This window comes from Acipenser ruthenus, chromosome 16 (genome assembly GCF_902713425.1).
Source record: "Acipenser ruthenus chromosome 16, fAciRut3.2 maternal haplotype, whole genome shotgun sequence".
NCBI classification, from domain to species: Eukaryota; Metazoa; Chordata; class Actinopteri; order Acipenseriformes; family Acipenseridae; genus Acipenser; species Acipenser ruthenus.
In genome coordinates, this window is record NC_081204.1 from 31,817,154 (window position 1) to 31,833,277 (window position 16,124).

At 46.9% G+C, this 16,124-nt stretch overlaps 1 protein-coding gene across 6 annotated transcripts; it reads left to right on the forward strand.

Annotated features, from left to right (window-relative positions):
* Positions 1–396: 396 nt before the first annotated feature.
* On the forward strand, positions 397–14,526 carry LOC117412019 (UDP-N-acetylglucosamine transferase subunit ALG13 homolog). Of its 6 annotated transcripts, XM_058989460.1 has the most exons (10): positions 5,621–5,636; positions 5,735–5,911; positions 6,531–8,325; positions 10,654–10,744; positions 11,184–11,359; positions 11,465–11,607; positions 11,777–11,945; positions 12,640–12,742; positions 12,921–13,005; positions 13,225–14,526. In XM_058989460.1, the coding sequence occupies exons 3-10, from the start codon at positions 8,079–8,081 to the stop codon at positions 13,453–13,455; spliced, it is 1,245 nt and encodes a 414-aa protein (XP_058845443.1). In that variant the 5' UTR covers positions 5,621–5,636; positions 5,735–5,911; positions 6,531–8,078; the 3' UTR covers positions 13,456–14,526. The 6 variants fall into 6 exon arrangements, 5 of the variants coding, with proteins under 5 accessions (XP_058845446.1, XP_058845444.1, XP_058845445.1 ...); XM_058989459.1 differs by lacking the exon at positions 5,735–5,911 and having other exon boundaries at positions 5,593–5,636; XR_009307505.1 differs by lacking the exons at positions 5,621–5,636; positions 10,654–10,744; positions 11,184–11,359; ... (3 more) ...; positions 12,921–13,005; positions 13,225–14,526 and adding exons at positions 1,376–1,904; positions 3,021–3,183; positions 4,314–4,452 and having other exon boundaries at positions 6,531–7,118.
* Positions 14,527–16,124: the final 1,598 nt, after the last annotated feature.

The window sequence follows — 16,124 nt, forward strand, 5'->3', positions numbered from 1 at the left end:
TTAACTGTAACATAAATATCAAGAAAAAAAGGGGTTTAAAATCCTTCAGAAGAAAAAGGGTTTAGGTGTTCTCTGATTGAGAGGTGATCTGGCAAATGAGATCATGAGAGGAGAGGGGAGTTGTGACACACACACGCACACACACACACACACACACACACACACACGCACGCACACACGGCAGAGGCAGGGAGATCGCTAAGCGGCAAGCCCAGACTGCCTGAAACAGTCGCAGCGCTCTCACTACCCAGGGGCTGTGCGCTCCTCCAGCTCCACAGGCTTGCTTTGTTTTGTTACTGCAGCTGTGGGACTCCGGCCGTCTCGCCAGGACTCCCTTGGTAAGGAGACAAGCCTCTCAATGCGTCGCAGTGGAGGCTTCTTCAGTAAAAGGCTTTAACTTGCTGGCTGAAGATGGTTTCCAGCAAACCTGGATTTCAGTCTGTGACTCGTGTTCTGGATTGAGAGTCTTTTACACTGCAGAGCTGAAAGAGTAAACACTGAGCAAGAGACTCCTCTTCCAAGTTTCAATCCAAATACGGAAAGCAGCCGGGAGACACCTGAAAGGAAACTATAATTACTGGAGCACAAACTGCGACCCGCGGGAGCTATGACTGGAGCCTGACCATGGAGAGGACGACACGACCCACAGCCGAGGTTCACAGATCCCCAGGCTTTCCTGAGAACCTGCCCCTCTACCTGGGGCTCTTTGTTGGCTTGCTGGTGCTTCTCTTGACCTTTGTAGCCCTCCTGGTGTGCAGGCTGAAGCAGCCTGTGTCCCCGGCGCCCCCTGTGGATGTGGAGAGGGCATCACAGCCACCGGGGTTCACTGAGCTGGCGTTCCTGTCTCCAGAAGAGGGTGCGTTACCACCAGGACCCAGCAGGTGGTGGTATTGAGGCAGGTTTAGATCAGGATGCCGAGTCACCGAAGCTTGTCTCGTTTATGGCCAATAATCAGTAATGGAAATGGCAAAAGACCAGGTGAGTGAATGCTGCAAGAGTATGATTCTGCACTGATTAAATACTTGCATTTCCATTCATGCAACTAAACGTATTCTTCATAATGTTAAAGCATTTAAAAAAAATGTATTATACATAATATTCAAGGTGAAAAATGCATTGTATTTTTGTTATGGGATGTAATCAACAGAGGGTGCAGTAGTGATACCGGGCAGTGAATAGTTAATCCAATGAAAGCACTGATCGTTAGCAGCAGATGCGCTAGTACCAGGTAACAGCTGGTCTTAATGGCAAACGGCTCTTGTCGGTGCCCTCTGTTTCGTGTAGGCGGAGAGCTGAGTGATGAGATGAGCGCACAGTCCCTCGGGCCCCTTTAGAAGCGGCACTAACAGCACACCTAATGGTAACTGCCAGCCAGGTTTCCATGGAGACCGGTGGTAAAAATGTGCAGGGCAAACCGCATCTGAAGGGCATGCCAGTATTGCATCAACATTCTCAGCGTCTCTGATCTGGAGGGATTCGAGGATCTGTCAGTCTAGTTTTGTGTTGAACGGTACTCTATAGATGCAGCGCTGGATCGCACACACACACACACACACACGGGTTTGTTCTATATATCTGTGTATGTCTGCAGACTGTCTGGCTGTCCGCATGTGTCATATACACTTCAAAACTGTGCATGCATGCTCTATATAGCCTCAGTCAGGGTTGGGAGTCAGAACTCCGGGAAACCAACCAGTTGGCCTGTAGCTACCGGAAACGTCACAGTGCGAGCGGACAGCCCTAACCTTTAACTCGTTACAAATAATACACCTTCAAGATTATAATATAATTATATAATCCTGATTCGTGCTATTAAACCCGCCATGAAGTCCGTGTTCGTCACGGTGGGGACAACAAGCTTCGATGAATTAATATCGTGCGTAACATCAGAGGACGTCATCCAGGTAATTTATTGTTAAGCTTGTATTATTTAATCATATTATTATTATTTACCTAAATTAACTCGGTGTGCAGATATTAAAACTCGTTTTTTATTGTCAGTGCAGCCGTTTGTCAGTTTGGACCCGCGTCAGAAGTAATTCTGCAGATGCATTGTGATTCCGGACCTCTAATGAATGTGATTGATAGCTCGCTAAGCCAATCGAAACTAAACGAGTGCGAGGTGAGAAAGAGGCGGGGCGTATCTGCCCTATTGTGTTGAATATTCAGCGGGTCTGTTTTCCAGAATTTATATTCACTGACTGGCACCGCATTTAAACACGGCTCTTACAACTGAATTAATTCCCTCCTCAGCAAGTATTGTGCCTCCACCCAGAGGGGCACAATAGAAAGGTTCTGGTGGTATGCGGTGTTCAGGGTCGGTACTCAAGAGACAAAGGAGTTTTAATTACACACATGTCTCGGGTGTAAATTATAAGATAAGCGACTTTTGATCAAATATAGCAATGCATTTGTTAACCACATAGCACGTTTTCCAAAAAAAAAAGAAACGACACGGCACCACAGGTGCTAACTTTCCGTTCATGTAAACCTCAGATCTGGCAACACTGTGAACATTGCCAAGAATTCAATATAGCGCCAACACAGCTACCCATAATATCTGTGCTGTATACAACACTTTTTGCACAGTTAGTTTTGAAACCTTTATGTAAAACCACCCAACCAGTTATAATAATAATAATAATAATAATAATAATAATAATAATAATAATAATAATGGACAAAAAAGTATACTCCTATTAAACAGTAATAAAACTTGGGTACGTTTAGCAGCGGTTGTTTGGTAACAGAAATAAAAATCACAGAGAGGGATGAACTTAATTTTTAAGTCAGGGCAGTTAGATATGTCCGTTCGGCGCTCAGTTATTTTTGAGTTGAAAATATACTTCTGCAGGAGTGAGTTATTATGCGCAATGACTTGTTCTGAGTGCTCTTAAACATTTCGATCCCTCAGTATTGAGACACTCCGGTGGTGCAGATAGACCCAGCCTTGAGTTTCGTGTTGTAAGAGTGACACGCCCGTTCGTGTATGAATTCCCAATCCCACGGTTTCCTTCCAGGCGCTTCGGGAGCTTGGTTACGGCAGACTGGTTCTGCAGATCGGACGCGGCGCTGTCGAACCTGCTCCGTACAGCTCGGCCGAGTTTACACTCGAGGTGTTCCGATACAAGGATTCCATCACAGGAGAGATCCGAACCGCCGACCTCGTCATCAGCCATGCGGGTAAGACAAACACCGTTCGTGCGTTACTAAGCATGCTTGTAAGGTTTGATTGAATTAATATATCAGCTTACTGATTCCATGTACAGTTTGGGACAGTTCAGGCTTTTCCACTCGCATCGCAGTGCATTCTGGTACGTTTTACCTGTCTCAGGTGCCTTTCACACCAGGACTACACTTACCAGAATGCATTGGGGTGCGAGTTGAAAAGCCTGAACTGTCCTCATGTACATGGAGTCATATGGTAACCCTCTATATCAGGGGTCTCCAGCCTGGTCCCAGAGAGCCCCTGCCAAGCAGGTTTTCTAGCTGTCTTTACATCATCAGTGGCTAAAGATCTGGAACATCTGTTAACCTGGACTAATTAAGCCAATAATTGGTTCAATTAAGTAACAGAGATCGGATGAAACGAAACCCAGCAGCCCCAGCAGCTGCCCAGGCCCAGGGTTGGAGAGCCCTGCTCTCTATAGTCGATATTGATTGAGACAGGCATTTGAAATGTCTTTGTATCAGATAGTTTGTAGCAGATGGAAATGATGTCACATTATAATGAGCGTCAGTGTTTCTTTATTCTTGATTACAATCCCCCACTCTGACCTCTCTTGTGGAATGGATATCTGCTGACGACTACATCACCCAGTACGATACATTGTTACTGCTAAACAGACACAAGGGTTCAAGTTCACTGCCTCATTAATTACTAGGTAGTATTGTAACATTTACAGTTAGCTAGGCTCTAACCCAAAGCTGCTCCTTGCAATGGTTACTTCCAAGCAAGTTCTACATCTACATAATATACCGTCCGTGCGTTCGTTTAGCTTTCAAAATCAGCAGTGCAGCAGCTTTCAGATCTTGATTTGATTAAGGCAGTCATGAGTGAGTCAGATTATCTAAACCTATAGAAATCTACTAGATTGAAAAGAAAAACTTTTAGTTTATCAGTTTTAACCTGCCTTCCACCTTTATACAAGTGCCCCACAGTGAGAGCATGGCAGAGTGTAATAAAGCACAGTGAAAGCATGGCAAAGGAAAAGGTGAGCATTGTAAAGAATATTAATAAGCTTGTTGAAGCAGGGTAAATGCTGTTGTAGAGGTTGAAAGACGCTATATGAATGGCGCTCCTGTCTCGTCAGGTGCGGGGAGCTGCCTGGAGACCCTGGGAGCCGGGACGCCTCTCCTGGTTGTTATAAACGATCAGCTGATGAACAATCACCAGTTAGAGCTGGCCAGACAGCTGCACCGGGACGGACATCTCTACTACTGCACCTGCAGGTCAGCTCAGCCAGCTTCATTACTACTGCACCTGCAGGTCAGCTCAGCCAGCTTCATTACTACTGCACCTGCAGGTCAGCTCAGCCAGCTTCATTACTACTGCACCTGCAGGTCAGCTCAGCCAGCTTCATTACTACTGCACCTGCAGGTCAGCTCAGCCAGCTTCATTACTACTGCACCTGCAGGTCAGCTCAGCCAGCTTCATTACTACTGCAGCTGCAGGTCAGCTCAGCCAGCTTCATTACTACTGCACCTGCAGGTCAGCGCAGCCAGCTTCATTACAACTGCACCTGCAGGTCAGCTCAGCCAGCTTCATTACTACTGCACCTGCAGGTCAGCTCAGCCAGCTTCATTACTACTGCACCTGCAGGTCAGCTCAGCCAGCTTCATTACTACTGCACCTGCAGGTCAGCGCAGCCAGCTTCATTACTACTGCACCTGCAGGTCAGCTCAGCCAGCTTCATTACTACTGCACCTGCAGGTCAGCTCAGCCAGCTTCATTACTACTGCACCTGCAGGTCAGCTCAGCCAGCTTCATTACTACTGCACCTGCAGGTCAGCTCAGCCAGCTTCATTACTACTGCACCTGCAGGTCAGCTCAGCCAGCTTCATTACTACTGCACCTGCAGGTCAGCTCAGCCAGCTTCATTACTACTGCACCTGCAGGTCAGCTCAGCCAGCTTCATTACTACTGCACCTGCAGGTCAGCTCAGCCAGCTTCATTACTACTGCACCTGCAGGTCAGTGCAGCCAGCTTCATTACTACTGCACCTGCAGGTCAGCTCAGCCAGCTTCATTACTACTGCACCTGCAGGTCAGCTCAGCCAGCTTCATTACTACTGCACCTGCAGGTCAGCACAGCCAGCTTCATTACTACTGCACCTGCAGGTCAGTGCAGCCAGCTTCATTACTACTGCACCTGCAGGTCAGCTCAGCCAGCTTCATTACTACTGCACCTGCAGGTCAGCTCAGCCAGCTTCATTACTACTGCACCTGCAGGTCAGCTCAGCCAGCTTCATTACTACTGCACCTGCAGGTCAGCTCAGCCAGCTTCATTACTACTGCACCTGCAGGTCAGCTCAGCCAGCTTCATTACTACTGCACCTGCAGGTCAGCACAGCCAGCTTCATTACTACTGCACCTGCAGGTCAGTGCAGCCAGCTTCATTACTACTGCACCTGCAGGTCAAATACAATACAATTCAAATACAATTTTCCTCCAAACCTTTAATAGCTGAAGTTTCCATTACTGATGTGTATTTCAAACCTGTTATCTGATCCAGATCACGCAAGCACCTTCCTGCCTGAATCAAGGAAGTAGAGCAGAGGGAGGCTGTTCAGCAGCATAACAGCCCCCCTCGGTTACAGCAGCACAGAGCAGAGGGAGGCTGACAAGCACAGGAAGCACAGTTACTGCCCCCAACGTTATTAAAGCAAATTGAACGACACTGCGGTAAAAGGTTAATTAAAAAGGCCAACAAGTACGTGTACAGACTGTGGTTTGTGTGTGTGTGTGTGTGTGCACGTCAGTCTTTCCTCTAAACCTGTTTGGGGTGGGAGGACAGGCACAGATGTTAACGAACTACTGGCTGGGCTAAAAATAAGTTACACTAAGCAGCTATACTTGGGAGCTGTGTGTAATTGTAGCACACGACAAAGACTGAAGACCAGTGAATGCTCTGCGTATTTATTTAAAACGTCTTCAGTGCTCCCTCTGTGTCTGTGCGATCCACAGAAGATCATAGTGTGTGCTGCCGTTGCAACAGCAAATCTTCATCTATGGTGCCCACACCTTAACACCATCCCCAATGAGATAAGATAAGGCAGGGGCGTTGACACAGCAGGAAGAGCTGTTGTTCTTTACAAGAAAGATAGATTTTCATCAGCAGAGGTTGCAGCTCCGAGAGCAAGCCTGCGAGGTGTGTAAATTGCACTGGGCTGTTCAGGAGAGCCCCACTGATTCTGTAAGCATCTGTGTCTCTAACTTCGTCAGATCAGTCTGCTCTCCGCTGGTGTAATAGAACCCAGTGTGTGTTGTAGAACAGCGATTGATCCTGTCTTCTTAACCCCCCCCCCCAGGACACTCTCGGACACTTTGAAGACGATGGATCTCTCTGCACTTAACCCTTTCCTGCCCGGCCAGACAGAGAAGTTTGCCACATTCCTGGACAAAGCAGTTGGGCTGCAGTGAACGAAGCCTCTTAATGTTTCATTTTACAGACCGAAGTCACGGTGAAAGCTGTGCTGTACACTAAAGGGTCTCTGTTTGTTTGTGTTTTATCTCAGCAAGGGTTTATATTTCGAGGATTTCCAACACGCTAAGGTGAACCCGCTCCCACGCCCCTCATCCTGTGATGTTTTGTCTGATATTTTGCAGTGAATTTGAAACTGGTGATAGAATTCTGAGGTTTGATTCTGAGGTCAAACAAAGGCGTCAGCCTCAGCCTTGACCTGACTTTGTTTCTTCTCAGCTTTACCTTGGCATTGCGACTGAGCGTTTTGAAGTTCTGATTGAAGGACATTGATCCGTGTGCTGTGGGCAGCTGGCCCAGCTATACTGGTTTGACTGGAACTGCCTGTTTTCTACCCCGGACTGTCATGTGTTTCAGCTTTTGCTTGTTAAAGAAACCGTTAATAAACCAGTAGAGAGTGCTGGATAACCATGTATTTGCTAAGTTGTCTCTGTTGTATTTTGGGGTATGTCTCAGTCACTGAATTGCATTGTACAGCCTTACTTACAAACCACCAATTAAAAACCAGTAAGAACATAAGAAAGGTTACAAACGAGAGGAGTCCCCATTCAGCCCATCTTGCTCGTTTGGTTGTTAGTAGCTTATTGATCCCAGAATCTCATCAAGCAGCTTCTTGAAGGATCCCAGGGTGGCAGCTTCAACAACATTACTGGGGAGTTGGTTCCAGACCCTCACAATTCTCTGTGTAAAAAAAGTGCCCCCTATTTTCTGTTCTGAATGCCCCTTTATCTAATCTCCATCTGTGACCCCTGGTCCTTGTTTCTTTTTTCAGAAACAGCCCCCCCCTCCTCTCTCCCTCTTCACACTACAATGTGTCTCTGATTAAAGTGAGGAATCACAACTAGAATATTTGTTTCAGGTACAGTTGTAAATAAGTTGTGTTCATCATGCTGCTAAGTTTCTTCTCCTAGTAGGGAATCCCATGTGGAATTTTTCAAAGTTACTTAGATCTAATCTAAGTAAGTTTTGCTGCTTTTCTAAACTAAGTGTTGCTATAGTCAGTAAATTTGAAACAGCCTGAAACCTGGTTGAGGAGGCAGGTAGAATCGGGTCCAGAACCCTTTTGAAAATCAGCTGGACTGAAAGTTCTTTTTAAATGGGTCAAATTTACTGTTAAAAACAAAACTGCTTGGAGCTAGGGGCCAGTTTCACAAAGCACTGACCGCACTTTCAAAAAAACAAACAAACAATGTTTTAAGACAGAACGACAAAGTTTAGTAGAAATCCACTCAGCGAGTCTGCATGATTAAATGTATTATTTTTTAAAATTATGTATTGGATTTAGCAGACTGCTACCTGGTCTTGCTTTGTGAAACCAGCCCCAGGAGATTGAAATGTTACCAAGAGACTTCAATCTAATGAAAGCACTAAGCTGATGCGTGTGTGGTGCTGGGTTCCGGTTGTCAGCGAGATCTTGAACAGGAAATGGAAATGCATATATATCTGTGTCGAGCTGCACCACAGATGCACAAGCAAGCACCGTTTCATCAGCAGAGAGCAGAGAATCGTGGCTGTCAGCAAAGGGAAATACCAGAGTTACAGAGTGATGGAGCGGGGAACAGCACTGGTACTGACTGTGCTACTTCTCCGAGGGTTTGAGTGCAGCGGGGAGGCCAGCACTGGTAAGCATGTGTGTGTTTTGTTCATTTTGTTATATTGTTTCTCAGCAGGAAATAATGACCCCTCCGCCACAAGTACCCCCCTTGGCGAGGCTGGTTTGTAGACGTGTGTTTCGCTGGGTGGTTTGTTTTTGGTTTCATACTAGTTTGTGACACGTCTCATGTTTGTTTTCGGGTTCAAAGTAACAATTTGGTAAGACACTTGAGGTTTTGAAATCGTTTTTAAGTCTTACCTGTAATAACTGGTTTACCTAAAGTGGAACAGGAAGTGCGGTCGGATATGTTTTCGCAATCGGCCAGTGTCAGCTGAGCCCGAGGGGAGCCAGATCGCTGCTGGGCTCCCTTTCAGCTCCTTCTGGGGAACTTCAAGCAATCAAACTCTGTTTCTATAGCGCCTTTCATGACAAGCCATCCCAAAGTAAAAACGCCTGGTAAAACACGACCAAACTTCGAAAAAAAGATCAGTCTTTAAACAGAGTGTCTTGTGCTGAATTTTTATTTTTTAAAATAGGCTTCCAGGAGATTGGTTAGCAGGGATCTGTTTTCCTGGTCCTCGGCTCTGTTTTCTGAGCAGGTGAAATAGGAAATGTTTATTGAGGGTTTAATCAGAAACGTGTCACTGATTTGACTGCCTGTGATTCAGTTAGTGTCCGTGTGTTCATGTGTTACAGAACACATTAGATCTGAAGATGAGAGCTTACATTCAAAAATAATGTCTTATATTTCAGTTGTGCTCCTATGTAATAACTGATTTTTTTAAGTGAATTATTTTCACGCTGAGATTGAAATGAAAAGCCTGTTTTTAAAACTGTTCTAGACAGTTCCCGACGCCTCCTGTAAAAACAGTCGACAGTTTGGAACACTTTTAGGAATGTCAGTTTATTTTATTAAAAAAACATATATATATATATATATATATATATAATGTAGCTGTCTTAATTAAGGTCCCAATTGAGGTGTGATTGCCTGCTATTTCAATCACAGCTATACAAGCTCCTAAAGTAATGTTCATGTATCTTCATGCCTGGGCCTGTGTTCCTACACCAGTTTTTACTTGATACACAAGCCATCTCCAGTGTAAGATCATGCAGTGATGATGAACACGATGGCGGTGGGGGTGGGGATTTCCTTCAGCGTTTCTGTTAGACACTCCGTCTCATTTCTTGTTTCACTGTGGGCAGCCCCCGCTTTCAAAATCCCTTCAGTGCAAAAGAAAAACAGTTTCTTAGAAGCAGGGCTAAAAACACCAGGCAAGGCTGCTCCAGCCTCACAGCTTCACTGAGTCAGGGATTGTGTGTGTGTGCCCTTGCATTGGAGAAGATTATACTGCTCTTATAAGGAAGGGTTAGGAAGCCTGGCAATCCTTCCTAGTGCATGTGGACTAGCTTAATCTACCACCACTGCTATTAACATCATACATAAGCGTTTTTTATCTGTGGTGTACCTAACCATGGAAACGTGGGGATCACAATCTCAACTTGCACTAGATCAGAAGTTGTGTTTGTTTGTGAACGGTTTTGAAAAGGAAAATAAATATAGGGTAGAGAAGTGACAGTAAACGTTGAATGTATGTAACCTGTAAGTATGCCGGTGCCTGTCTCTCAAAGCGCCAGTGAAAGAGACCTTTTTATAAAATTAATATATGTGTTTCTCGGGACCCCTGGGTGACCTCAGCAGCCCCCCTAGGGTCTCTAGACCCCAGTTTGAGAACCACTAGATCACTCAGCGAATGTATATTGGTAGCTGTTGAATGACATGCCGCACTGTAACAGCACATTCATTCCTGTAAGATCACCACATGACATTTACTGAATTCCAACGAACTAACATTGCCTCGCGCCACTCACTCTCTCTCTCTCTCTCTCACTCACTCACTCACTCATTATTACAGTAGGAGGGTGTGATTGGAAAGCCTGCCCTCGTGTACATGGACTCACATGGTAACCCTATGCTCACTGCTTACTGTGACTGTGTATTGCACAGGAGGGTGCTCAGTTAGCAGGAATGTTACAGCGTGGTGAGTAACGCGCTACCAGGAAATGTGGGTTTGCATGTAATTCCATTACAGAAACTGTGCGCTTACAAGTCTCAAAACAGTACCTGTTAAGTACAACAAATTAGATGATGCTGTTTTATCCCGTACAGAAACATGTGCTTGTTTTGTATGCATGGAACTTTACATGAATCCTAAAGCAGGTGTGCCGGTCCAAAGTTTCATGTGTAGTAAAATGTTATTTGAATTACGGGTATTAACGCTGAGGATAAACATTGCACCTAATGTGCTGGAATCAGCTATCCGATACAGTGTGACTGCAGCGTCTCTCCATGCAGGTGTGCGCTGCCTCATCCATGACGAGGACTACACTGAGTGCACCTGGAAGGAGACGGGCAGGCCAGACCGCAACTACACCTTCCAGAGCAGGTGAGGGCGCCACTGAGCCACTGCTTTCAATGATAAACCCACGGCACTGCCCAGCACTATACCTGTCATGAGAGTCTGCAGGCAGCCCATGAGTTTTAATAAGGCGTTCCAGCAGTAAGCTGCCTCAGTGCAGCCTGCGGTGCAAGCTCTGTGCAATCCCACCTTTTAGGAACCAGTAAAAGAAAGCCGTGTGCTTGCAGCTGGAGTTCCTGCACAAGCACTGCTGCAGGGGGGGTGTTTCAAGCCTCTCTGTGCCAGACTTTCCTCTCCAGCATGGTTAATGTGCCTTTCTCTTTGACAACTAACAGTGCAGGTATGGGCAGGTTTCCATTGGGATTCTACCAATGCGCTTTTGTAATTCGTTGGTATTCTGCAGGGTATGGTCTAACATGCAGTTTTGTTGGTGCACTGGCTTCATGTCTTACTGTTTCTGAACCAGGTACAGGACAGGCGCTGAGTATGCAGAGTGCCCGAGTTACACCCAGGTGGAGGGCTACAATGTGGGCTGCAGACTGGAGTACAACTCCCACATGCGCTTTGCAACTTTCCAAGTGCAGCTGTCCTCAGCCAACAACACGGCCATCTGGAACAAAGACATCAACCTGAAACCATTAGGTACCACAGCCATTGTCTAACTACCCAGTGTGCCAGAGGCTGTGATTACAAGCACTGCGCTTCTCTATTGGCTAATGTTGTTTTCTCTCTGTGTCTGTGTGTCAGTGAAACTGTACTCCCCAGTAAACCTGACCGTGGACAACAGCAGCAGCAATGGTCTGTACCTGTACTGGAACACCAGCATGAGCAAATCCCAGTGCCTGGAGTCCATAGTGAGGTATAGAAGCAGCACGGACTCTGCCTGGCAGGTAAGGAGCTGCGCCTTTTATTAAGCATTCCTCCGAGAGCAGCTTTTATGAGTTTGCAAATCTGCAGCTGCCACTGCCACACCTAATACTGCTAATATCTCAAAACGATGTGAGTGCTCCTCATTAACGGGCAGCACTTGACTCTCTCTCCCACCCCCCCCCCCCCCAGAACTCCCCAACATTTACTTCTCAGAGGTACTTTAACTTGCCCTTTGCCGATGCTGAAGAGCTGTATGAGTTCCAAGTGAAGGTCAGGATCAATGAGTTCTGTGGCGCATCTGACTACTGGAGTGACTGGAGCCAGCCTGCGTACTGGGGGAGCAATGCCACCAGTAAAGGTACGTCTGAACCCCAAAGCATGTCTGCCATCAGCACGCAGTTTGTCATGCTGGCAGGGCTGAATCGATCATGGACAATAACACAGGATTTCCTGATGAAAGCTTCGACTAAACTTAACTCTGGGTTACTAAACAGAGAGCCTTGTTTTATCCGTGTACAGAGGTGGAAATAAGGCTCCCATTGCATAGCAGCGTGACCCGTATCCTGGTTTTGCTATATGATTTTAATAAGACCCACCTGAGCTTGTTACCTACACACTGGGGCTAGTTAAGCTTGTATTAAGACCTGGAATGGGTGAAAGTGCTATGCAGTAGGAGTCTTATTTCCATCCTTGCTGTAGAGTTTAATCCCCCAGTGGGTTTTGCTTTGACGTGTAAATATGTTAGGTTGGGACGGTGGAGTTTAGTTTGCAGTTAGTGCTGCATGTAATCGCTGCATTCTTCCCATAAGAAGTGTTGCTTTTGCCTCCTAACAGAGCAGAACAATCCAGGAGTGCAATACTGTGTTCCAATGCACGAGACAGCGAAGGGCAGTGTAATAGTATAGTGCTGACAGCGATTGCTCTTATTGCACTCCAAAAAAAAAAAGAGAAGCGATTAGAACAAACAGCCGCAGGGGTAGCAGGGACGACGAGCACTGACACAGAGTTTCTCTGTTGTTTTTGTCTTCTTGGGCTGTCCCCTGACCCCTCAGACACAGACATTCACTTCAGCTTCAACCCCTCTGTGGTCATCTATCCCATCATGGGCTCAGCCGTGCTGCTCATCCTCGCCTGCTGTCTGATCCACAATGAACGGTAGGTCACGCTGTGTGCCTGAGCCAGGGGCTTGTCTCTGTGCTGCCGTGTCACCAGGGGCACGGCTAAGGGGATGAATCGTGAAGCCCATACCCCAGACTCTGCCTCTCTGCAGTGGATGTTCAGTCTCTGCCTCAGGCCCCTGGCTCTGTCCCTGACTGTGCTTTCTGTCCCACAGACTGCGCATCATCCTGGTGCCTGTCATCCCCAACCCTGGGAAGAACTTCGAGGAACTCTTCAACAGCTACGACGGGAACTTCCAGGTATGGAAACTGGGTGTGTGAAGAGGCAAGGACCTATTGATGTAGCCTGGTGATCTAACTACTGTATCTAAACGTCCTTCTTTCCCTGTCCTCCCTCTCCTTCTCCCCATCACTCTCCCTTCTCAACTCCGTGTCCTCTCTCTTATCTCTCGCTCCCTCTCCCCCTCTCCCCCTCTCTCCCCTCTCCCCCCTCCCCTCCTCTCCCCTCTCTCCCTGCAGGAGTGGCTTCATGTTTCCAAGGACATCGTGGACGGATTCAAGCCTAACTTCTCCGAGCCGGTGTGCACAGTGAAGGAGCGGGCGGGGAGCATGTCTAATAGCTGTGGGGGCCCGGGGGGGTCCGTGAGATCAGACTGCTCTCTCCTCATCCCCGAAGACGACCCGGACTGCGTCTCCACCAGCAGCGCCTCCTCCAGCTCCACCCTACCGGCCCCCCCCTACGAGGTGTAACCAGGGCCCCCCAACCAGCCACCTCAGCCCCCTGGGGAAGGGTGGAGCGCCACCCAACCATTCACACATGCGTCCCTCATTCACCTCGCAGTGTTGCTTCACTTCATATCGGTTCAGTACTCTCCTCATGCGGTTCAGGGATCTCTGCTCAGATCCCAGCGGGCTCTCTGTTGCTCTTGTCACTTGGTTCTTAGTCACACAGAGAAGGCATCGATCTGAGCTGCAGCAGCTTGGCTCAGCCATACAGGCTACCATCTGGTAATTGCAGATCAGCAAGCCTCACTTGATACAATGCAGTAGAGGCGTTCGTATCCATGCACGTTTCAAATGACCTCTAGCACACTTCTCATCTGAGATCTCGGGCTGTTCTAACTTGCACAGCTCCTATGGTTTGTACTGAAAGGTATTCAGTTTTCAGGATGAAACTTTTTGATACGGTTTAAAAGGAGTTTGTTTATAGTAGATGCTCCTAAGTTTTTTTTTTTTGTTTTAATTTGATTAAGTTGTTTGTATTGGTTGTGTTCATTTGAATTTGTGTTTTTAACCTTCTTAACCAGAGCTCCCTTGAAAAGATATTGTAATCTCAGTGGGACTTTCTCCAGAGCCGTGTGTGTGTGTGGTCAGAGGGAAGATTGACATGCCTTTGGAATGCAGGTGGAGGCTGTGCAGAAACGCGGACTGGACCAGCCCTCGAGGAGCAGGGCTGAGGAGCTCGGGAGGTACCAGCCACTTTCCTCACTGTGGTCTACAGCAGTAATTTATGTACTTAGAAAATGAAGGAAAAGCACTATCTGAGCATGTCCTTGCTGCTGCGTTAAGACTGCTGTCTACATTCTGCTCCGCTTATGAATATTATATTGTTTGCTGCCAAAAAAAAATGATACGTTTTTAGGATTTCATGTTCTTGTGTGTCGTTTCAACTAGGGTTAATGTCGAATGCTGTTATTAAAATGTTTAGAATGTGTAGCGCTCCATAGCCTTTGTGCAAATACACACATATATATTTTTATATTTGTTAAGTTTTGTAAAAGCTGCATAATCAAATAAAACATATTCTTTTTTTAAACCCAAGTTCTGCTGATTGTTTGTTTGTTTCACATCCCTGCTTTGGTCATATTGGAAGTAGACGGTGATGTCATCAGTGTCACTGTAGACGAGGTCTGTATCGCTTGGCCACTTTACAAACAAACTGACAGAGACGAGAAACCTGACACATTAAATAGCAACACTTTGCAATACGCCTCTAGGAATACCACCTGTGATCATTGCACTAACTGCTCAATGTACGTCCAGTCTTTGGAAAGCCTGTGCAAAGCATGCAATGGCTCCAGAGGTACCCCCTAAACCTTTTCGACTGATTCTGGCTTCGTAACCCCTGTATACATGTCCCTCAAAAGAGGGGATTCTCAAGTCTTTTGGTTCTGTTGCTTCCCTGTGCACGTAGACAGGAAGCAGCTATCAGCCCATCTTTCCACAGGAAGCAGCGGAGATGGGCAGCAGCTCTGAGACGTTTCTTTTACAGCTGTGTGTGTGTGTGTGTGGGTGTGTGTGCGTGTTTGTGTGCAAGCGCTATTTAATTTATAAAGTTTTGCTACAGCAAGCATTTAAAGGATTAATGAAAAAAAAAACTGAAGACAATAACCATGATGACATCATATCCTGTCTAACAGCAGATGATTATGACTTCATGATGTGCCCCCCAGACACACAGCAGCGCACGTGCTGGCACTCGCTCACTCACCTGAGTCTGCGCACCTGGACTGACGCACACACGCACACACACACACACACTCGCTCACTCACCTGAGTCTGCGCACCTGGACTGACGCACACACACACACTCGCTCACTCACCTGAGTCTGCGCACCTGGACTGACGCACGCACACACACACACACACTCAAGCTGCATGCAGCTCCTGCCCTCTTCACAGCATGTTCATCTGCATTAAACATGGAGGTAAGGAATACCAAGGTGTTCTGGTAGTCTAGTTTCTCCAACCCTCTCTTCTGCTTCTGTTAGCACATCACTGTCATTATTATTATTAGTAGTAGTATTAAGGAGTAATAATAATAATAGGCTGTTTTCACTCCTCTCCCTATCCCTAATGTATTTCAATGTTAACATGCTTATTGTATTATTAAACAGCATTTGCAATTGGTTTGGTCTCTTTAGACAACCAACAGTTCTTGGCAAACACCAACTGTCCCCTGATTCTGTTACTGCAGTACCTGAAGCATAAGCTGGAGCTGCCAAAGGCAGGTAAGACCCACCTGGGCAGGGCTTCACACACACACACACGCACACACACACACCAATGAAGCAGCCCTTCATGTGAAACTGTGTGTAAAACAGGGGCCCTGCTGGCTGCTGGGAAGGGCCTGTAGAATCAATGTGCTTCTCCGGACTCTGCCGCTCGGGTCCTCTTGTGGTTTAGCTGCGTGCCAGAGGGCTGGAGAGGGCAGCCGGCGTCCCTTTAGTAAACATTCACGGAGGCTGCGGGCCGAGTGGGTGTCATGTGTTAACAAAGCCCTTTGATCTTTAAATAGAAGCTGAGTCTACAGTGAAGAGTGAGTGCAGTGCTTCCTGCTCCTCTGGACACCTGCCCCCCCCCCCCCCCCCCCCCCCCCCCCCACTGCTCTGCCTGTTTCTGATCCCCACTCTTAAACG